General features: G+C 48.8%; 1 protein-coding gene across 1 annotated transcript in view; it reads right to left on the reverse strand.

Annotated features, from left to right (window-relative positions):
* The window catches only part of grid2ipb (glutamate receptor, ionotropic, delta 2 (Grid2) interacting protein, b), a 186,422-nt gene that overhangs the window by 36,243 nt on the left and 126,521 nt on the right, over positions 1-23,658 (reverse strand). Inside the window, 3 exon segments of the mRNA XM_086002222.1 lie at positions 4,503-4,575; positions 16,462-16,613; positions 19,201-19,355. Coding sequence (XP_085858348.1) covers positions 4,503-4,575; positions 16,462-16,613; positions 19,201-19,355 — 380 coding nt within the window.

Below are 23,658 nucleotides of genomic sequence, written 5' to 3' on the forward strand. Positions count from 1 at the left end.
GTTCAAAACTGCAGAAGTTGCCTTAATGATCAATTACACAATGTCACAACCTGTTTTGATTGATAAAGGCAATAGAGATAGATCCCAGGGTTGAGTGATGTTACTGGTAACAGCTTAGAGTCATAGAGTTATACAGCACAGAAAGAGGCCCTTCGGCCCATCGTGTCCGTGCCGGCCATCAAGCCCCATCTATTCTAATCCCATTTTCCAGCACTTGGTCCGTAGCCTGTATGCTATGGCGTTTCAAGTGCTCATCTAAATGCTTCTTGAATGTTGTGAGGGTTCCTGCCTCTACCACCCTTTCAGGCAGTGAGTTCCAGATTCCAACCACCCTCTGGGTGAAAAAGTTTTTCCTCAAATCCCCTCTAAACCTCCTGCCCCTCACCTTGAAACTATGTCCCCTGGTTATTGACCCCTCTACTAAGGGGAAAAGTTCCTTTCTATCTACCCTATCTATGCCCCTCATAATTTTGTACACCTCAATCAGGTCCCCCCTCAGCCTTCTCTGCTCTAAGGAAAACAACCCCAGCCTGTCCAGTCTCTCTTCATAGCTGAAGCGCTCCAGCCCAGGTAACATCCTGGTGAATCTCCTCTGCACCCTCTCCAATGCAATCACATCCTTCCTATAGTGTGGCGACCAGAACTGCACACAGTATTCCAGCTGTGGCCTAACTAGCGTTTTGTACAGCTCCATCATAACCTCCCTGCTCTAGGCCTCGGCTAATGAAGGCAAGTATCCCATATGCCTTCTTAACCACCTTATCTACCTGTCCTGCTGCCTTCACATGGACTGGATAGACCTGAGGAACCAGACCTTGGCTTAGCTCAGTGGAAGCAGTACTGCCCGAGTCAGAAGGTTGTGGGTTCAAGTCCCACTCCAGAGCCTTGAGCACAAAATCTAGGTCTGACACTCCATTACAATACTGATGGAGTGCTACACTGTCAGAGGTGGCGTCTTTGGATAATACCTTAAACCAAGGCCCTATTATCCCTCAGCTGGATGTAAAAGATCCCATGGCACTAATCGAAGAAGAGTATGGGCTGAAGGGATGAGGAACATGAGCACAAGTACGGCACCATAGTGGTTATGTTACTGGACCAGTAATCCAGAGGTCTGGACTAATCATCCTGAGATGCGAGTTCAAAGCCCACCACGGCAGCTGTGGGATTAAAATTTGGTTAATTAAATAAATCTGGAATAAAAAAGCTAGTATCAGTAATGGTGACCATGAAGCTACTGGATTGTCATAAATAACCATTTGGCTCACTAATGTCTTTTAGGGAAGGAAATCTACTGTCCTTACCCAGTCTGGCCTATATGTGACTCCACATGTGGTTGACTCTTAACTGCCCTCTGAATTGCCTAGCAAGCCACTCACCGCCACCTTCTTAAGGGCAATTAGGGGTGGGCAATAAATGCTGGCCTTGCCAGCAACGAATAAAAAAAAAGTCTGGTTTTGTAGTCAAGATGCTAAGTAAACCCCTGAGAATATCGCCCATGCCTTGAATAGAGCTCTCAGTGTCCCTTCAAACTCCTATAACGAGCCAGATCTGTGCTGTCAGATAACAGGAGCTGATGCTTCACAAGGTCTCTTAAATTCCTCCATAAATTGCTTTCCTGGCTGAGCTCCAAGGTATTTATTTCTTTTTAAAATGAGCAGTGATACATTCTTTTCTTAACGTAAATCACTTTAATTACCAAATCTGGGAGAGGCAGACAGGATCCAATTACCTCATTACCATAAAACAATCTGCCTTTCATCGAATACGCTGGAATTCAGCAATTCATCGCTAAACCCAACCTCAAACAGTCCAAAAAACGCCTCCAACTTAGAGCAAGTAACAAACTGAATCGCAAAGAAAGAGTAACAAACCCAATCACAAATATATTGAGTAACAGGCCCAATCGCAGAAAGAGTAACAAATCCAATTTCAAACAGGGAATAACAAAATCGAACGCCAGAAGAAATCCAAACTCCAACTTAGGGAAAACTAACCTAGTCTGAAAAGGAACAATCCCAAGCTCAGAGTGTAATGAATCAAACCTCAAAACACAAGGAAAGTAACAAGCCCAGCTTCAAGTTCTGCGAGGGTTGCTAACTCTGGCTGGACATATTCCTGAAGTTGTCATCAGTGCCTCCAACTGCTCCGCCCCCCACACTCCTGCCATTGGTTGCCCAATATGTCCATCTTCATGGCGCCCCGCCTTCCCATGCCAATTCACAAGCGAATCGACTCTTGGTTGCCTGATGATTCTTGACTGTCAGTCAAACAGCCTTTTCCCCCCCATGCTCAATGTTTTTAGAACTAGTAAACAAAAGTGTTCACACAATTTTTTTTTACTGCTCCTGTGATTTTTCTCACGGCGGTGTCCTGGAGATTAGACTTTAATTCCTGGAGGGTTGGCGACCCCAGCCTCTGAGTAACAAATAAAAGGCAGACTGTTTGATGGTAATAAGACCAAAACGGACAGGGTCCTGGGCTGCACCGGCCAGACTGTTCAGTATAAAACTAGGGCAACAATAATAGGGTTAAATTACGCTGTGGGGGTGAGACCTCATCTAGGAGTGTTGTGCAACAAAATGATCCCTGGTCTAAGGGCACTGAAATAAACATTGTGCCTTGGGTTTGTATTTGCTGGAGATGCATAGACTTAGAAGGGATCTGATTCAGGTCTTTAAAAATGATTAAGGGCATCAATAACATACAAACAGATAGACTGTTTGAGGTGATGGGCTGTGTAGAACAGGAGCCACCCATTTAAATTGGGAAAGCAGAGAATGAAGTTGAATTTGCATTCGTTTTATTGATAGCGATCGACCTGTGGAACAGCAACCTGGGGATGGTGGGGCGGTCTCACTCCTTGCAGTCTTTCAAGAAGCTGTTAGACATATTTTGGAGATCACGGCAGAAGGAAGGTAAGATTTCAGGTAATAAGCAATGGGTTGGGGTTTGCCTTGGACTTGCCCGACTGCCTTTGAGGAGTTAGAGAGGATTTTTTTTGACAGAGGTTTCCTGAATTGGCTGCAGGTAATTGGATGTATACATGAAAAGGAGAAATTTGCAAGGCTATTGGCAAAGAGCAGGGGAGTGGGACTAATTGGATAGCTCTTTCAAAGAGCTGGCACAGACACGAGGGGCTGAATGGACCTGTATGATTCTAGGTCCGTGTATCTTTTGCCTCTATAGGTGGAGAGTGGGGACACAGGATGAGCCCAGTAAGAAGTGGGGCAAGTGCATATTGGTCTGATCGCCTTTTCTCATCCCGTGTACATAACATAACAAACCCAATCTTGAATAGAAAGAGTAATGAATCCAGACTCAAAGGCACAGTGTGACAAACCCACCCCCAAACAGAGAGTAACACCAAGAAGCAGATAGTCCAGGTCAGCGGTTGTTTCTGGGGAATGTGCCGCTGGTCACTCTGACCAGTGTGGTTCAGGTATGAAAATACGCAGCGAGGGCAACAGTATCTGAGGGAGGCTTGACAGGTTAGCTGAGGAAGTCTCCAACCCGAGACATTAGCCTGTTTTTTTCTCACTGTTATTGAACAACCCGCTGTGTTTCTCAAGCGTTTTCTGATTTCTGTCGGTCATAATCGCAGGTCATTTAAGACAAAGAAAGGAAAGAAAATCTGTGATGAGTAATAAAAAAAGTAATAAAGGAGGTGATGAAACTCAGCAGGATGAGGCCCTCGGGTGTTTGGTGAGTGACAAATTACACTAGGGAGTAAAAAAGGAAGGATGGGGTTTCAACTAAGATTAGCTCCTGGATGGGGAATGTTGTTTTTCCATTTTCTCCCTGATTTTCCTAATGGCTGCTGACTCTCTCAGTTGGTATTATTTTAGGTTCAGAAGATGGGAGGATTTACAATGTGTGGTTGGTTGCTGCTGTTTAGTGAGCTTGGACCAGGTGAGATCACCCTCGGTAGCTTGCCCTGTTTTAGTTACAGTCTCTTTCTCTCTCATATAACCCAGGAAACCGCCTACATGGCTGAAAGATGAAGGAATGTGTGTTGTGCTTGCTCAGGTTATGGTTTATCCAATATTGGTCCCCTTAGGAATGGCAGACATGGAACACACTCTGAACAAAAGGTCTTGGGTTAGGTCCCAACAGGCACCTCAATAGCTGACTGTAAGTGGAGAATGTAAAGTGCAGCTCACTCTGCTGAGTCACACACAGGCAGCGGCTACACTGCTTTTGTTAAACGCCCACTCCTCTTTGGGAGGACAGCGACCTGTCAACAAGCAAAAAGAGACAGCTAGGTTAATTTATGGGTTGGACCCTCCTTGGTAAATCCATCTTTTGCCTTTACAGATGCTGACAGATTGCTGTTCATATTTCACCATTTTCTGTTGGTATTTTAGATTTCTAGCTTCTTCCTTTAATCCCCAGTGTTTACTGTAAGATCCTTTCTCTCTGAAGCACGGCCACCTGATAAGGTCGATGCCGCTGTCTCACTGTGGTCATGCTCTTCCTTCAGTGAGACAATTTTTACATACCTGTGGCGCCCTGTATATCAAGGAATGAACAGAAGGCTTTCCGCTCTCCCAGAGAAATGGCGACACCAGGTGCCTCTCATGAGTGACAGAGTCATAGAGCTACACAGCACAGAAAGAGGACCTTCGGCCCATCGCGTCCGCGCCGGCCATCAAGCCCTGTCTATTCTAATCCCAATTTCCAGCATTTGGTCTGTAGCCTTGTATGCTATGGCGTTTCCAAGTGCTCATCCAAATGCTTCTTGAATGTTGTGAGGGTTCCTGCCTCTACCGCCCTTTCAGGCAGTGAGTTCCAGATTCCAACCACCCTCTGGGGGAAAAAGTTTTTCCTCAAATCCCCTCTAAACCTCTGCCCCTTACCTTGAAACTATGCCCCCTGGTTATTGACCCCTCTACTAAGGGGAAAAGTTCCTTTCTATCTACCCTATCTGTGGTGTATGTAACCTGTTCCACCTTAAGAGAACTTAAGCCTGTTCCACCTTAAGAGATGTACTACTTTCTCTGGCTGCTGTATACGTAATACCGGTGGTGACCACCGGTATATAAGCACTGTGTAGTAATATTGTATTTAGTATAGTCCTGACCTCCAACCAGTAAAGACCTGTTGAACTTTAATCTTGTAGTCTGTGTTAGTAATTACAACTAGAACACACAGACTTAACAGTGGCGACGAGTCCGATTCTTACCCTGCGGTAGTTTATATCCACGGCGGCTTCGTCCACAGAACGGACGTCGAAGAGAGGCTTCCACCCTCATCACCCTGCTGGAAGACACGTCGCGCGGCAGACATCGAGAAACCAGAGTGCAGAAGACATCCTGAACTCGAAGCCTCCATCAGCGGCTGTCAGCTATCTTCTTTCTACCTCGGTGGTGGGTAAGCCGGGCAGCGACGCGACCAGAAAGTCGGCCGCGTTGGCTGTACAGATGGGGAGGGAAGACGGAGGAATAAGGGCGGTGAGATCGATCGCGACCGGAGATAAGGGCCGGGCCGCATTCAGGCCGAAAGGCGCAGCGCGGGGACATCGATCGCGGCTGGTGATAAGGGCCGGGCCGCATTCGGGCTAAAAAGGCACAGCGTCTGGGGCAACTGAAGGCGCGAGAGCCGCGGTGAAGCGGAGACAGCGTCGGGGGACGGGTGAAGACCGCCAAGCGCGGGAAAACCGCCATTTTGTAGGCGGAGGACGAAGACAAGAGCGGGAAGCCGCCATCTTGGATAAAAATTAAAATAAATTAAATTGCAACGACGCCTAAACATGGGAACATTAATACCTTTGATAGCGACATCGAAGATTGGGCCATGTATGTAGAACTCATACAAAATTATTGTAAAGCAAATAAAATCCCAGATGAAGAGAAAGCACTAACATTATTAAACTTAATGGGTGCGAAGACATACGGGCAATTGAAACACCTTTTATCACCAGATGAACCGGCGGATAAGACGTTCGAGGAGATTGTTACTGTCCTGAAAAATCATCTAAACCCCACGCCGCTGATGCTAGCGGAACGATTTAAATTTTACAGCAGAAGGCAGCTGAAGGATGAAAGCAATGCTGAATATTTAATGGAATTGCGTAAGCTAGCAAAGTACTGTCAGTTTGGAACGAGACTGACAGAGGCGCTACGAGATAAATTTGTGTGTGGTTTATTAAAAGAAGATACACAAAAGCAACTGCTCGAGGAGAATGAGCTGACGCTTGAGAAAGCGGTCACTATGGCAGCAGCACACGAAGCCGCAGCGAGAGGCACGGCAGTAATGCAGCTACGGTCACCGGAACTCAGTACAAATAAATTGGGTTTGAGTACTGTAAAATGTTATCGTTGTGGAAAGACAACGCATGATCAGAACCAGTGTTGGTTTAAAAACCAAGAATGCAGAACGTGTGGCAGGCTTGGCCACATAGCTAAAGTATGCCGGTCAGGAAAGAAGACCAGCAACAAAAAGTCACCGCAAGGAAAATACATAAAGGTACACAAGGTGACAAAGAACAGTTTGACCGAACAGAAGTCAGATTCAGACGCTAGCAGTAATGAACTGGGTAGCTTAAGAGTACACAACGTTGGTAAGGATGCAGATCTCCAGACAATTTGGGTCACCCTTCAGATAGCAGGAGTCCAAGTAAAGATGGAATTGGACACTGGATCGGCATTGACGGTCATGAATAAGAAAGATTACAAAAGGTTATTCCAACACATTCCCCTACGGGATACGGAGATTATATTGAAAACATACACGGGGCAAAGAGTGTACCCCATCGGAAAGATAGAGGTAAAAGTGGTCCACAAGGGCGAAGAAAGCCAAGTAATGGACTTATATGTGCTACCTGAAGGAGGTCCACCACTACTGGGACGGGAGTGGATTAGGAAAATGAATATGGACTGGCACTCCTTGAAGGCACTAACGGTAGATTCCGGGGAAACAGATGTCAAACCTAAACGATTGTCCAAAATATTGGATGATGCTAAAGAGGTGTTCCAGCAGGGACTGGGAACACTGAGAGGAATTACGGCAAACATCAAGATTGATGAACATGCACACCCAAAATTTTTTAAAACCAGACCGGTACCCTATGCAATATGACCTACTGTAGAAGCGGAACTGGAAGCGCTAGAACGTTCAGGTGTACTGTCTAAGGTAGATTGGAGTGAGTGGGCTACGCCCATTGTTCCCGTTATGAAACGTCCTTCGAGCAACAAGCCAGGAGAACCAGGGAAGGTTCGCATCTGTGGAGATTTCAAAATCACCGTTAATCCGGTGCTTCACACGGTGCAGTATCCGCTTCCGCGGATTGAGGATATTTTTGCTTCGTTGTCTGGCGGGAAACACTTCACCAAGATAGATGTGGCGCAGGCGTACTTGCAGATGGAGGTTGAAGAAGAGTCACGCCAATACCTCACGATCAACACGCATCGAGGTTTGTACCGGTACAATAGGCTGGTTTTTGGAGTGGCATCGGCTCCAGCAATTTGGCAGAGGGCCATGGAGCAGGTATTACAGGGAATTCCAGGCACACAATGTTACCTGGACGATATTCTGATTACAGGTGATGGTGATGAAGAACACCTCGCAAACTTGGAACTGGTGCTCAACAGACTGAAAGAGTATGGACTTAGAGTTAATCGGCAGAAATGTGAGTTCTTCCAGAAGCGGATCTCGTACTGTGGTCATGTCATTGACCGGGAGGGGCTTCATAAGTCTCCTGACAAGATAGAGGCAGTTGTAAAGGCTCCCGCTCCGGATAATGTCTCTCAGTTGAGGTCGTTTCTAGGATTGATTAACTATTACCATAAATTTCTACCAAATCTATCCACGGTACTGCACCCGCTAAACGCTCTTTTACAGAAGGGGGTACCATGGGAATGGAGCAAAAACTGTAAGAAGGCATTTCGCAAAAGCAAAGAATTGATCACCTCAGAGGAAGTGTTGGCTCACTTCAACCCGACACTGCCTATTCGGTTGGCTTGTGATGCTTCTCCATATGGTATTGGGGCAGTACTCTCACATAAATTGCCAAATGGCACGGAAAGGCCAGTCGTGTTTGCATCCAGATCATTGACCTCCGCTGAGCGCAACTATGCGCAGATCGATAGGGAGGCTCTCAGCCTTGTATGGGGAGTGAAGAAGTTTAATCATTACCTGCAGGGCCAAAAATTCACACTTCTGACAGACCATCAGCCATTGGTATCCATTTTTAACCCTAAGAAGGGTGTTTCAGTGATGACAGCACAGCGTCTCCAGAGATGGTCCCTTTTCCTAGGGGCACATCAATATCAAATAGAATTCAAAGGTACGAAGCAGCATGGCAATGCTGATGGGCTGTCGCGCCTGCCACTACCTGAAGAAGAAGAAACGACGAAAGTTGACCCTGTTGAGTTATTTCATTCGACCATCATCGAGTGTTTACCAGTCACCAATGCAAGTATTGAAAGAGAAACCAGGAACGACCCGACACTGTCCAGAGTCTACGAGGTGACAGTGAAAGGATGGCCAACACGTGGTGATCCTCTGTTACCGGCATTCTCGGCAAGGCGAGACCAGCTGTCCGTCTGCCATGGTACTTTGATGTACGGGACAAGAGTGATTATTCCTCCCAAGTTAAGGGAAAGAGTTCTAAAAGAACTGCATGAAGGTCATCTGGGGGGAGTTAAGATGAAAAGTCTTGCTAGGGCTTATGTATGGTGGCCGGGTATTGACCAACAGATAGAGGAGTTGACGAAAAGCTGCGCTGGGTGCCAAAAAGTGCAAAATGCACCTCCGATCGCACCACTACACCCATGGGAATGGCCTTCAGCCCCATGGCAACGCGTACATATTGACTTTGCTGGTCCATTCATGGACTCCATGTTCCTAATTGCGGTGGACGCACATTCCAAATGGCCAGAAGTGATCAAGATGAATACCACTACTTCAGAAAAGACAATTGCGGTGTTAAGAACAATATTCGCAAGGAACGGATTGCCAGAACAGATCTGTTCGGACAACGGACCACAGTTCGTGTCGGAAGAATTCCAAAAATTCTTAAAGAAGAATGGGGTGAAACATTATACCTCTGCCCCATATCATCCGGCGACAAACGGGTTGGCCGAGAGATTTGTCCAAACATTCAAAAAGGCAATAAAGGCCATGAACGATGATCAGATTCCGCTACAGCACAAGGTGCACAATTTCTTAATGGCATATCGAAACGCCGCTCATGCAGTGACTAACCAAAGTCCTGCCATGATGTTTTATAACAGGAGGTTGCGGTCCAGGTTGGACTTGTTAAAACCAAATGTGCGGAGGGAAGTGGAAAACAATCAGTTCCGGCATATTAATAACAAGACCACTCGAAGTTTCGACGTAGGACAACCAGTGTTGGCAAGGGGCTATGGAAACGAAAAATGGCAGTCCGGAACAATTCGGGCCAGACAAGGACCTCTGATGTACACAGTAGATATTGGTAACAATGTGATAAGGCGTCATGCAGATCAACTGGTAGAATCGAGAGCAAGGGTCGAACCCATGGTTGCGACAGAGACAACTGTGGAAGAAGTTAATGAACCTGAAGCATCTACCTCGGCAGGGAATGTACCTGATGATGATAACACCCAATGCATGGGAGACCAACTAGAGGAGTCACCTCAGCAACAGGAATCAGAGACCACTGAAAGGCGTTATCCAAACCGAATCAGAAGGCCTCCTGAGAGACTGAACCTTTGAACTGTTTATACCTGAAGTTATATATGTTATTATGTTATGTTAAATGGGGATATGACTGTTAAGCTAAAAAGGGAGGATTGTGGTGTATGTAACCTGTTCCACCTTAAGAGAACTTAAGCCTGTTCCACCTTAAGAGATGTACTACTTTCTCTGGCTGCTGTATACGTAATACCGGTGGTGACCACCGGTATATAAGCACTGTGTAGTAATATTGTATTTAGTATAGTCCTGACCTCCAACCAGTAAAGACCTGTTGAACTTTAATCTTGTAGTCTGTGTTAGTAATTACAACTAGAACACACAGACTTAACAGTGGCGACGAGTCCGATTCTTACCCTGCGGTAGTTTATATCCACGGCGGCTTCGTCCACAGAACGGACGTCGAAGAGAGGCTTCCACCCTCATCACCCTGCTGGAAGACACGTCGCGCGGCAGACATCGAGAAACCAGAGTGCAGAAGACATCCTGAACTCGAAGCCTCCATCAGCGGCTGTCAGCTATCTTCTTTCTACCTCGGTGGTGGGTAAGCCGGGCAGCGACGCGACCAGAAAGTCGGCCGCGTTGGCTGTACAGACGGGGAGGGAAGACGGAGGAATAAGGGCGGTGAGATCGATCGCGACCGGAGATAAGGGCCGGGCCGCATTCAGGCCGAAAGGCGCAGCGCGGGGACATCGATCGCGGCTGGTGATAAGGGCCGGGCCGCATTCGGGCTAAAAAGGCACAGCGTCTGGGGCAACTGAAGGCGCGAGAGCCGCGGTGAAGCGGAGACAGCGTCGGGGGACGGGTGAAGACCGCCAAGCGCGGGAAAACCGCCATTTTGTAGGCGGAGGACGAAGACAAGAGCGGGAAGCTGCCATCTTGGATAAAAATTAAAATAAATTAAATTGCAACGACGCCTAAACATGGGAACATTAATACCTTTGATAGCGACATCGAAGATTGGGCCATGTATGTAGAACTCATACAAAATTATTGTAAAGCAAATAAAATCCCAGATGAAGAGAAAGCACTAACATTATTAAACTTAATGGGTGCGAAGACATACGGGCAATTGAAACACCTTTTATCACCAGATGAACCGGCGGATAAGACGTTCGAGGAGATTGTTACTGTCCTGAAAAATCATCTAAACCCCACGCCGCTGATGCTAGCGGAACGATTTAAATTTTACAGCAGAAGGCAGCTGAAGGATGAAAGCAATGCTGAATATTTAATGGAATTGCGTAAGCTAGCAAAGTACTGTCAGTTTGGAACGAGACTGACAGAGGCGCTACGAGATAAATTTGTGTGTGGTTTATTAAAAGAAGATACACAAAAGCAACTGCTCGAGGAGAATGAGCTGACGCTTGAGAAAGCGGTCACTATGGCAGCAGCACACGAAGCCGCAGCGAGAGGCACGGCAGTAATGCAGCTACGGTCACCGGAACTCAGTACAAATAAATTGGGTTTGAGTACTGTAAAATGTTATCGTTGTGGAAAGACAACGCATGATCAGAACCAGTGTTGGTTTAAAAACCAAGAATGCAGAACGTGTGGCAGGCTTGGCCACATAGCTAAAGTATGCCGGTCAGGAAAGAAGACCAGCAACAAAAAGTCACCGCAAGGAAAATACATAAAGGTACACAAGGTGACAAAGAACAGTTTGACCGAACAGAAGTCAGATTCAGACGCTAGCAGTAATGAACTGGGTAGCTTAAGAGTACACAACGTTGGTAAGGATGCAGATCTCCAGACAATTTGGGTCACCCTTCAGATAGCAGGAGTCCAAGTAAAGATGGAATTGGACACTGGATCGGCATTGACGGTCATGAATAAGAAAGATTACAAAAGGTTATTCCAACACATTCCCCTACGGGATACGGAGATTATATTGAAAACATACACGGGGCAAAGACTGTACCCCATCGGAAAGATAGAGGTAAAAGTGGTCCACAAGGGCGAAGAAAGCCAAGTAATGGACTTATATGTGCTACCTGAAGGAGGTCCACCACTACTGAGACGGGAGTGGATTAGGAAAATGAATATGGACTGGCACTCCTTGAAGGCACTAACGGTAGATTCCGGGGAAACAGATGTCAAACCTAAACGATTGTCCAAAATATTGGATGATGCTAAAGAGGTGTTCCAGCAGGGACTGGGAACACTGAGAGGAATTACGGCAAACATCAAGATTGATGAACATGCACACCCAAAATTTTTTAAAGCCAGACCGGTACCCTATGCAATATGACCTACTGTAGAAGCGGAACTGGAAGCGCTAGAACGTTCAGGTGTACTGTCTAAGGTAGATTGGAGTGAGTGGGCTACGCCCATTGTTCCCGTTATGAAACGTCCTTCGAGCAACAAGCCAGGAGAACCAGGGAAGGTTCGCATCTGTGGAGATTTCAAAATCACCGTTAATCCGGTGCTTCACACGGTGCAGTATCCGCTTCCGCGGATTGAGGATATTTTTGCTTCGTTGTCTGGCGGGAAACACTTCACCAAGATAGATGTGGCGCAGGCGTACTTGCAGATGGAGGTTGAAGAAGAGTCACGCCAATACCTCACGATCAACACGCATCGAGGTTTGTACCGGTACAATAGGCTGGTTTTTGGAGTGGCATCGGCTCCAGCAATTTGGCAGAGGGCCATGGAGCAGGTATTACAGGGAATTCCAGGCACACAATGTTACCTGGACGATATTCTGATTACAGGTGATGGTGATGAAGAACACCTCGCAAACTTGGAACTGGTGCTCAACAGACTGAAAGAGTATGGACTTAGAGTTAATCGGCAGAAATGTGAGTTCTTCCAGAAGCGGATCTCGTACTGTGGTCATGTCATTGACCGGGAGGGGCTTCATAAGTCTCCTGACAAGATAGAGGCAGTTGTAAAGGCTCCCGCTCCGGATAATGTCTCTCAGTTGAGGTCGTTTCTAGGATTGATTAACTATTACCATAAATTTCTACCAAATCTATCCACGGTACTGCACCCGCTAAACGCTCTTTTACAGAAGGGGGTACCATGGGAATGGAGCAAAAACTGTAAGAAGGCATTTCGCAAAAGCAAAGAATTGATCACCTCAGAGGAAGTGTTGGCTCACTTCAACCCGACACTGCCTATTCGGTTGGCTTGTGATGCTTCTCCATATGGTATTGGGGCAGTACTCTCACATAAATTGCCAAATGGCACGGAAAGGCCAGTCGTGTTTGCATCCAGATCATTGACCTCCGCTGAGCGCAACTATGCGCAGATCGATAGGGAGGCTCTCAGCCTTGTATGGGGAGTGAAGAAGTTTAATCATTACCTGCAGGGCCAAAAATTCACACTTCTGACAGACCATCAGCCATTGGTATCCATTTTTAACCCTAAGAAGGGTGTTTCAGTGATGACAGCACAGCGTCTCCAGAGATGGTCCCTTTTCCTAGGGGCACATCAATATCAAATAGAATTCAAAGGTACGAAGCAGCATGGCAATGCTGATGGGCTGTCGCGCCTGCCACTACCTGAAGAAGAAGAAACGACGAAAGTTGACCCTGTTGAGTTATTTCATTCGACCATCATCGAGTGTTTACCAGTCACCAATGCAAGTATTGAAAGAGAAACCAGGAACGACCCGACACTGTCCAGAGTCTACGAGGTGACAGTGAAAGGATGGCCAACACGTGGTGATCCTCTGTTACCGGCATTCTCGGCAAGGCGAGACCAGCTGTCCGTCTGCCATGGTACTTTGATGTACGGGACAAGAGTGATTATTCCTCCCAAGTTAAGGGAAAGAGTTCTAAAAGAACTGCATGAAGGTCATCTGGGGGGAGTTAAGATGAAAAGTCTTGCTAGGGCTTATGTATGGTGGCCGGGTATTGACCAACAGATAGAGGAGTTGACGAAAAGCTGCGCTGGGTGCCAAAAAGTGCAAAATGCACCTCCGATCGCACCACTACACCCATGGGAATGGCCTTCAGCCCCATGGCAACGCGTACATATTGACTTTGCTGGTCCATTCATGGACTCCATGTTCCTAATTGCGGTGGACGCACATTCCAAATGGCCAGAAGTGATCAAGATGAATACCACTACTTCAGAAAAGACAATTGCGGTGTTAAGAACAATATTCGCAAGGAACGGATTGCCAGAACAGATCTGTTCGGACAACGGACCACAGTTCGTGTCGGAAGAATTCCAAAAATTCTTAAAGAAGAATGGGGTGAAACATTATACCTCTGCCCCATATCATCCGGCGACAAACGGGTTGGCCGAGAGATTTGTCCAAACATTCAAAAAGGCAATAAAGGCCATGAACGATGATCAGATTCCGCTACAGCACAAGGTGCACAATTTCTTAATGGCATATCGAAACGCCGCTCATGCAGTGACTAACCAAAGTCCTGCCATGATGTTTTATAACAGGAGGTTGCGGTCCAGGTTGGACTTGTTAAAACCAAATGTGCGGAGGGAAGTGGAAAACAATCAGTTCCGGCATATTAATAACAAGACCACTCGAAGTTTCGACGTAGGACAACCAGTGTTGGCAAGGGGCTATGGAAACGAAAAATGGCAGTCCGGAACAATTCGGGCCAGACAAGGACCTCTGATGTACACAGTAGATATTGGTAACAATGTGATAAGGCGTCATGCAGATCAACTGGTAGAATCGAGAGCAAGGGTCGAACCCATGGTTGCGACAGAGACAACTGTGGAAGAAGTTAATGAACCTGAAGCATCTACCTCGGCAGGGAATGTACCTGATGATGATAACACCCAATGCATGGGAGACCAACTAGAGGAGTCACCTCAGCAACAGGAATCAGAGACCACTGAAAGGCGTTATCCAAACCGAATCAGAAGGCCTCCTGAGAGACTGAACCTTTGAACTGTTTATACCTGAAGTTATATATGTTATTATGTTATGTTAAATGGGGATATGACTGTTAAGCTAAAAAGGGAGGATTGTGGTGTATGTAACCTGTTCCACCTTAAGAGAACTTAAGCCTGTTCCACCTTAAGAGATGTACTACTTTCTCTGGCTGCTGTATACGTAATACCGGTGGTGACCACCGGTATATAAGCACTGTGTAGTAATATTGTATTTAGTATAGTCCTGACCTCCAACCAGTAAAGACCTGTTGAACTTTAATCTTGTAGTCTGTGTTAGCAATTACAACTAGAACACACAGACTTAACACTATCTATGCCATGAGCGTGGAGGGGAACGCCTTGCAATAGTGACACTGGTGCAGATTCCATTCCTCTTGGACCACAGAAAGTCATGTGACTCCTTAATTAGTGATAATTAATGTTTTGGTGTCAGCTGTGGCTCAGTGGCTAGCATTCTCACCTCTGAGTCCCACTCCAGAGACTTACGCACAATAATCCAGGCTGACACTCCCAGTGCAGTACTGAGGGAGTGCACTTCAAAGATTAGCTTTGGAGAAATAATTAATGTAGGCTGTCAAATGATGTTTTCCTTATTGAGATTATATGGAGGTGCTGTCTTTCGGATGAGACGTTAAACTGAGACCCTGTCTGCTCTCTCAGGCGGATGTAAAAGATCCCACGGCACTATTTCGAAGAAGAGCAGGGGGGAGTTCTCCCCGGTGTCCTGGGGCCAATATTTATCCCTCAACCAACATCACTAAAACAGATTATCTGGTCATTATCACATTGCTGTTTGTGGGAGCTTGCTGTGCGCAAATTGGCCGCTACATTCCAACAGTGACTGCACTCCAAAAGTACTCCATTGGCTGGAAAGCGGTTTGGGGCACCCTGAGGTTGTGAAAAGTTTTATATAAAAGCAAGTCCTTCTTTCTTTTGCACTAAATAACATCTCACCTTGTCAGGGTTTATGGATAAAGCTGCTGTTGCCAATGGCTACCTTGGTCCTGTTTGCTGCACCAATTGGAAACTCCTGGATGTTTGAAGCTCTATCATTCTTTACTGGGTAGGTAACCCTAAAGAGACCCGAGGGGAGCTGCCATAGCCTTCCTTTAACTGATGCCCAAGCCTGGCACCTTCCCGAGGATGGGTGTGGTCATGCCGTACTAACTGCGTGTGGCTGTAAAGACGGGTGCTTCAGCACAACCTGAAACTGAAGGGAAATTCTGCCGGGACTCCTCACCCTCGTAAATCTAAAATTCCTGGCCCCGCAGAAGCGCATTTGCTGCACCTGCACCCTCCCCACACCCAGGAATTTCAAGGCCCATCTATATCGATTGATGTCATCTTCGGAAGAGGCCAGATTGATGAAGCAGGCAGTCAGCAGATTGCAATGTGGAAAATAGAATTTATAGATTGTGTACAAGGAAATTAAATGGAATCGTCCCGCACACGGTGAGCAGAGCAGACCTTGAACCCAGCAATGATTCATCTGATGATGCCTGAAGGAGGTGTTATTGTACTAGATAACAAAAGACGTTGATTGGGACACCTGGAACATTGAGCTGCTGGATAGAGTAACCTCTACCCATTAAACACATGACTCAGATACACTTATCCCACAACTATGGGCCAGCTTTCCATCACAGCCACTGACTGTTACATGTATTATTAGTTTAATCATAATTTAATCAAAGGTTTTCTCCCTTTAGCTCTCCTTTCCTGAAGGTGCTTATCCTTGCTGAGATACAGTTCATGCACACTCACCCTGTACCACAGCCATGTCTTTTATGTGTGAGTCAAGACAATGAGTGCCAGTAGGAAATTCAATTACAGGAGGCATCACAACCGAGCCTGGACAGTGATCAAGGGCAGGGACTTCTGACCAAATCACTGCCTGTACTAGATCACCAAGCATCCTCCACTAAACCATGGCCATAAAATACTCATACCTGTTGTGGCATCGTTTGGAGCACGAACACGCACACTGCCGTGATAGACCGATGAGGTTCTGACGGAGTTACGGCGAGGCACTTCAGATATCAGCTCACCTTCTCCGGACTCTGCAGGTAGAGAGAGGATCAAAAGTGGTCACAAGCTGGGAGCAGTTTAAGCATTCTGACTGTGAAAATCAAAAACAAACTATCATTCCAATCAGAATTTTAAACAAGGTAGCATAGGTGGCACTGTGTGAACAAATCGCGGCACAGGCATCGGTCCGTGAGAGTGAGAAATCACAGGGGTCGATCCGTGTGAGAAATCACAGGCATCGGTCCGTGTGAGTGAGAAATCACAGGGGTCGATCCGTGTGAGAAATCACAGGGGTCGATCCGTGTGAGAAATCACAGGGGTCGATCCGTGTGAGAAATCACAGGGGTCGATCCGTGTGAGAAATCACAGGGGTCGATCCGTGTGAGAAATCACAGGGGTCGATCCGTGTGAGAAATCACAGGGGTCGATCCGTGTGAGAAATCACAGGGGTCGATCCGTGTGAGAAATCACAGGGGTCGATCCGTGTGAGAAATCACAGGGGTCGATCCGTGTGAGAAATCACAGGGGTCGATCCGTGTGAGAAATCACAGGGGTCGGTCCGTGTGAGAAATCACAGGGGTCGGTCCGTGTGAGAAATCACAGGCATCGGTCCGTGTGAGAAATCACAGGGGTCGGTCCTTGTGAGAAATCACAGGCGTCAGTCCGTGTGAGAAATCACAGGCGTCGGTCCGTGTGAGAAATCACAGGGGTCGGTCCGTGTGAGAAATCACAGGGGTTGGTCCGTGTGAGAAATCACAGGCATCGGTCCGTGTGAGAAATCACAGGGGTCGGTCCGTGTGAGAAATCACAGGGGTCAGTCCGTGTGAGAAATCACAGGCATCGGTCCGTGTGAGAAATCACAGGCATCGGTCCGTGTGAGAAATCACAGGGGTCGGTCCGTGTGAGAAATCACAGGGGTCGGTCCGTGTGTGAAATCACAGGGGTCGGTCCGTGTGAGAAATCACAGGGGTCGGTCCGTGTGAGAAATCACAGGGGTCGGTCCGTGTGAGAAATCACAGGGGTCAGTCCGTGTGAGAAATCACAGGCATCGGTCCGTGTGAGAAATCACAGGGGTCGGTCTGTGTGAGACGTCACAGGGGTCGGTCCGTGTGAGAAATCACAGGGGTCGGTCCGTGTGAGAAATCACAGGCATCGGTCCGTGTGAGAAATCACAGGGGTCGGTCCGTGTGAGAAATCACAGGGGTCGGTCCGTGTGAGAAATCACAGGGGTCAGTCCGTGTGAGAAATCACAGGCATCGGTCCGTGTGAGAAATCACAGGCATCGGTCCATGTGAGAAATCACAGGGGTCGGTCCGTGTGAGAAATCACAGGGGTCGGTCCGTGTGAGAAGTCACAGGGGTCGGTCCGTGTGAGAAATCACAGGGGTCAGTCCGTGTGAGAAATCACAGGCATCGGTCCGTGTGAGAAATCACAGGGGTCGGTCTGTGTGAGAAGTCACAGGGGTCGGTCCGTGTGAGAAATCACAGGGGTCGGTCCGTGTGAGAAATCACAGGCATCGGTCCGTGTGAGAAATCACAGGGGTCAGTCCGTGTGAGAAATCACAGGCATCGGTCCGTGTGAGAAATCACAGGCATCGGTCCGTGTGAGAAATCACAGGGGTCGGTCCGTGTGAGAAATCACAGGGGTCGGTCTGTGTGAGAAGTCACAGGGGTCGGTCCGTGTGAGAAGTCACAGGGGTCGGTCCGTGTGAGAAATCACAGGGGTCAGTCCGTGTGAGAAATCACAGGCATCGGTCCGTGTGAGAAATCACAGGGGTCGGTCTGTGTGAGAAGTCACAGGGGTCGGTCCGTGTGAGAAATCACAGGGGTCGGTCCGTGTGAGAAATCACAGGCATCGGTCCGTGTGAGAAATCACAGGGGTCGGTCCGTGTGAGAAATCACAGGGGTCAGTCCGTGTGAGAAATCACAGGCATCGGTCCGTGTGAGAAATCACAGGCATCGGTCCGTGTGAGAAATCACAGGGGTCGGTCCGTGTGAGAAATCACAGGCATCGGTCCGTGTGAGAAATCACAGGGGTCGGTCTGTGTGAGAAGTCACAGGGGTCGGTCCATGTGAGAAATCACAGGGGTCAGTCCGTGTCAGAAATCACAGGGGTCGGTCCGTGTGAGAAATCACAGGGGTCGGTCCGTGTGAGAAATCACAGGCATCGGTCCGTGTGAGAAATCACAGGGGTCGGTCCGTGTGAGAAATCACAGGCATCGGTCCGTGTGAGAAATCACAGGGGTCGGTCCGTGTGAGAAATCACAGGGGTCAGTCCGTGTGAGAAATCACCGGGGTCGGGCCGTGTGACACAGAGTGAATCTGTGCATTCAGTTACTGTATATAGAACTTCTCCTTTGCAAACTATCCCATTATACTGCAAGAACTTATACTAGAGGACCATGAACTGCGAGTTGGTGAAATGTCGGAAAGTTCTGATGGAGCTGTGTGGGTTGCTATTTTTGACAATTACTTAATCCAGTGCTGGCAGCAACACAAAAGTCTGCTGTCTCTTTCTACTCCCATGAAGGTCACGCTCAATCATTCCTTTCTCGGATTCCACAGGTCGCACTCCTCTGGCAGCCTTGCATGCTCTCCTTTTTCAATCAGCACATCTCACCTGCGGCTGCCTTGTATCCTAGGAATCTGGCAATCTTCTGGTGACAATGTTCCTGCTCCTCGTATGTCAGCAGCTGGTAGATGAATTGCCAGATCACCTGCTTGGCTGGCGTGTCCAGCACCGGGTAGATGTCAACAATCAGAGTATCGATGTTCCTGTGGGAGCATAAGTGGAGAGTCAGTGGGAAAACTGCCCGGGTATGTCCTGTCCACAAAAAGCAGGACAAATCCAATGCAACCCGACCAATTACTGCCTCATCAGTCTACTCTCAATCATCAGCAAAGTGATGGAAGGTGTCATCAACAGTGCTATCAAGCGGCACTGACTCACCAATAACCTGCTCACTGATGCCCACTTTGGGTTCCGCCAAGACCATTCGGCTCCCGACCTCATTACAGCCTTGGTCCAAACATGGACAAAGGAGCTGAATTCCAGAGGTAAGGTGAGAGTGACTGCCCTTGACATCAGGGCAGCATTTGACCGGGTGTGGTATCAAGGAGCCCTAGTAAAACTGAAGTCAATGGGAATCGGGGGGGCGGGGGGGGGGGGGGGGAGACTCTCCACTGGCTGGAGTCACACCTAGCACAAAGGAAGATGGTTGTGGTGATTGAACGTTAATCATCACAGCCCCAGGACATTGCTGCAGGAGTTCCTCAGGGCAGTGTCCTAGGCCCAACCATCTTCAGCTGCTTCATCAATAACCTTCCCTCCATCATAAGGTCAGAAATGGTGATGTTCGCTGATGACTGCACAGTGTTCAGCGCCATTCACAACTCCTAAGATAATGAAGCAGTCCATGCCCGCATGCAGCAAGATCTAGACGATGTTCAGGCTTGGGCTGATAAGTGGCAGGTAACATTCATGCTACAGAAGTGCCAGGCAATGACTAACTCCAACAAGTGAGAGTCTAACCACCGCCCCGTGACATTCAATGGCATTACCATCGCCGAATCCCCCAATATCAACATCCTGGGGGGTCACCATTGACCAGAAACTTAACTGGACCAGCCACATAAATACTGTGGCTGGCAACAAGAGCAGGTCAGAGGCTAGGTATTCTGTGGCGAGTGTCTCACCTCCTGACTCCCCAAAACCTTTCCACCATCTACAAGGCACAAGTAAGGAGTGTGATGGAATACTCTCCACTTGCCTGGATGAGTGCAGCTCCAACAACACTCAAGAAGCTCGACACCATCCAGGACAAAGCAGCCCATTTGATTGGCACCCCATCCACCACCTTGAACTACCGTGGCTGCAGTGTGCACCATCTACAAGGCGCACTGCTGCAACTCGCCAAGGCTTCTTCGGCAGCACCTCCCAAACCCGCGACCTCTACCACCTAGAAGGACAAGGGTAGCAGGCACATGGGAACACCACCACCTCCAAGTTCCCCTCCAAGTCACACACCATCCTGACTTAGAAGTATATCGCCGATCCTTCATCGTCGCTGGGTCAAAATCCTGGAACTCCCTCCCTAACAGCACTGTGGGAGTATCGTCACCACACGGACTGCAGCGGTTCAAGAAGGAGGCTCACCACCACCTTCTCAAGGGCAATTAGGGATGGGCAATAAATGCTGGCCTTGCCAGCGACGCCCACATCCCATAAACTAATTTTTTTTAAAGTCCAGAGCTCATGCTGCACAGGTAAAGCTCAGGCAGACAGCTCTGCCTTTGGATCTTTCTGCAGAGGCATGGAACACGATAGCAGAATGAGAATTTCAGTTGAAAAAAAAATCTGGGCCCCGATTTTCCACCGGGAAATGCACCTGATCTCCTGCCGTAACTTTGGCGAGAGATCTGTGGAACTCCCGGAGAAATGGTGTGAATGGGCGCTTTCAGACCATTACACCATTGCTTCAGGTGTTACAGCAGGACATCGGGACAGACCCCAGGAAATTCAGGGCCACAGTGTGTGACATAATCTTTGTACAGGCCCCACGGTGTGTGAGCTGATCTCTCTACAGGCCCCACGGTGTGTGAGCTGATCTCTGTACAGGCCCCACGGTGTGTGAACTGATCTCTGTACAGGCCCCACAGTGTGTGTGCTGATCTCTGTACAGGCCCCACAGTGTGTGAGCTGATCTCTGTACAGGCCCCACGGTGTGTGAGCTGATCTCTGTACAGGCCCCACGGTGTGTGAGCTGATCTCTGTACAGGCCCCACGGTGTGTGAGCTGATCTCTGTACAGGCCCCACGGTGTGTGAGCTGATCTCTGTACAGGCCCCACGGTGTGTGAGCTGATCTCTGTACAGGCCCCACGGTGTGTGAGCTGATCTCTGTACAGGCCCCACGGTGTGTGAGCTGATCTCTGTACAGGCCCCACGGTGAGTGAGCTGATCTCTGTACAGGCCCCACGGTGTGTGAGCTGATCTCTGTACAGGCCCCACGGTGTGTGAGCTGATCTCTGTACAGGCCCCACGGTGTGTGAACTGATCTCTGTACAGGCCCCACGGTGTGTGAGCTGATCTCTGTACAGGCCCCACGGTGTGTGAGCTGATCTCTGTACAGGCCCCACGGTGTGTGAGCTGATCTCTGTACAGGCCCCACGGTGAGTGAGCTGATCTCTGTACAGGCCCCACGGTGTGTGAACTGATCTCTGTACAGGCCCCACGGTGTGTGAACTGATCTCTGTACAGGCCCCACGGTGTGTGAGCTGATCTCTGTACAGACCTCACGGTGAGTGAGCTGATCTCTGTACAGGCCCCACGGTGTGTGAACTGATCTCTGTACAGGCCCCACGGTGTGTGAGCTGATCTCTGTACAGGCCCCACGGTGTGTGAGCTGATCTCTGTACAGGCCCCACGGGGTGTGAGCTGATCTCTGTACTGACCTCACGGTGAGTGAGCTGATCTCTGTACAGGCCCCATGGTGTGTGAGCTGATCTCTGTACAGGCCCCACGGTGTGTGAGCTGATCTCTGTACAGGCCCCACAGTGTGTGAGCTGATCTCTGTGATGTGCCTCAATAATCCCGAGACTCGAAGTTAGCAGGACAAAACAAGGCTTTTATTAACTTAGAACGTAACACGTAAGAGAGAGAGATGTCTTCCTTCTGGAGACTGAGGCCAGACTGAGTTAGCTTACAAACGGGGCCAGGTATGGGCGGAGCCCTACACACAGCACATTCCAGCACATTCCAGTATACAATACAGCACATTCCAGTACACAATACAATGAGGTCTGGGGGAAGGGAAATTACACTGAAACCGATCTCAGTCACAGGCAGTGATGAATGGAAATATTTCATCACATTCACCCCTTCTATAGATTTAGTCTGTTCGGGGGTTTGATAGTCCTCTGCGACCGACGTGGCTGTTGCGGTGCCGCGGGTGTCGGCTGAGTGTCCCCGGTAGCCTCCTGGGTCTCTGCCGGGGGTGCCGCCAGGGTTGTTGAAGGGGTAGTTGGTGGGGGTGCCGTTGGTCGGTGTTCTTCCGGGGGTGATGAAAGAGTAGTGGGTGGGTAAGAGTTGCTGTGATCGTCGTTGCCGCTATTGCCGTGGTTGTTGTTGATGCCGGCTGGGGCGACGTCTTTTATGGACACGGTGTCCTCCCTTCCATCGGCGTGCCGGACATATGCGTATTGGGGGTTGGCGTGGAGTAGGTGTACTGGCTCCACGAGAGGGTCCGTCTTGTGGCCCCTCACATGCCTTCGCACGAGTACCGGACCTGGGGTGGAGAGCCATGACAGCATGGATACGCCTGAGGTGGATTTCCGGGAAAAGACAAACATTCGTTCATGAGGCGTGGTATTAGTGGCCGTACACAATAGCGACCGTATCGAATGGAGCACATCCGAGAGGACTTCCTGCCAGCGGGAGATAGGGAGGCCCTTGGTCCTTAGAGCTAGAGTGACTGCTTTCCATACTGTCCCGTTCTCTCGCTCCACTTGGCCGTTACCCCGGGGGTTGTAGCTGGTGGTACGGCTTGTGGCGATCCCCCTGGACAGCATGTACTGGCGTAGCTCTTCACTCATGAAGGACGCCCCCCTATCCGTATGGATGTAGCTCGGCATACCGAACAGGCAGAACAGGCTGTTGAGGCATTTAATGACTGTGGCGCTGGTCATGTCTGGGCTGGGGAAGGCGAATGGGAACCGGGAGTATTCGTCCACAATGTTCAGGAAGTAAACATTGCGGTCGACGGACGGGAGGGGGCCCTTGAAATCTAAGCTGAGCCGCTCAAAGGGCCGTGTAGCTTTGATTAAGTGGGCTCTATCTGGGCGGTAGAACCGAGGCTTGCACTCAGCGCAAGTGCGGCAGTTCCTGGTCAGGGACCGAACTTCCTCAATCGAGTAGGGTAAGTTACGGGACTTTATGAAGTGGAACAGCCGCGTGACCCCTGGGTGGCAGAGGTCGTTGTGGAGGGTCTGTAGCCGATCCCCGGTGGCGCTGGCACACATCCCTCGTGAGAGGGCGTCAGGGGATTCGTTAAGGGCCCCTGGCCGGTAAATGATGTCGTA

This window comes from Somniosus microcephalus, chromosome 11, assembly GCF_052327205.1.
Source record: "Somniosus microcephalus isolate GS21.2 chromosome 11, FLI_Smic_1.0, whole genome shotgun sequence".
Lineage (NCBI taxonomy): Eukaryota > Metazoa > Chordata > Chondrichthyes > Squaliformes > Somniosidae > Somniosus > Somniosus microcephalus.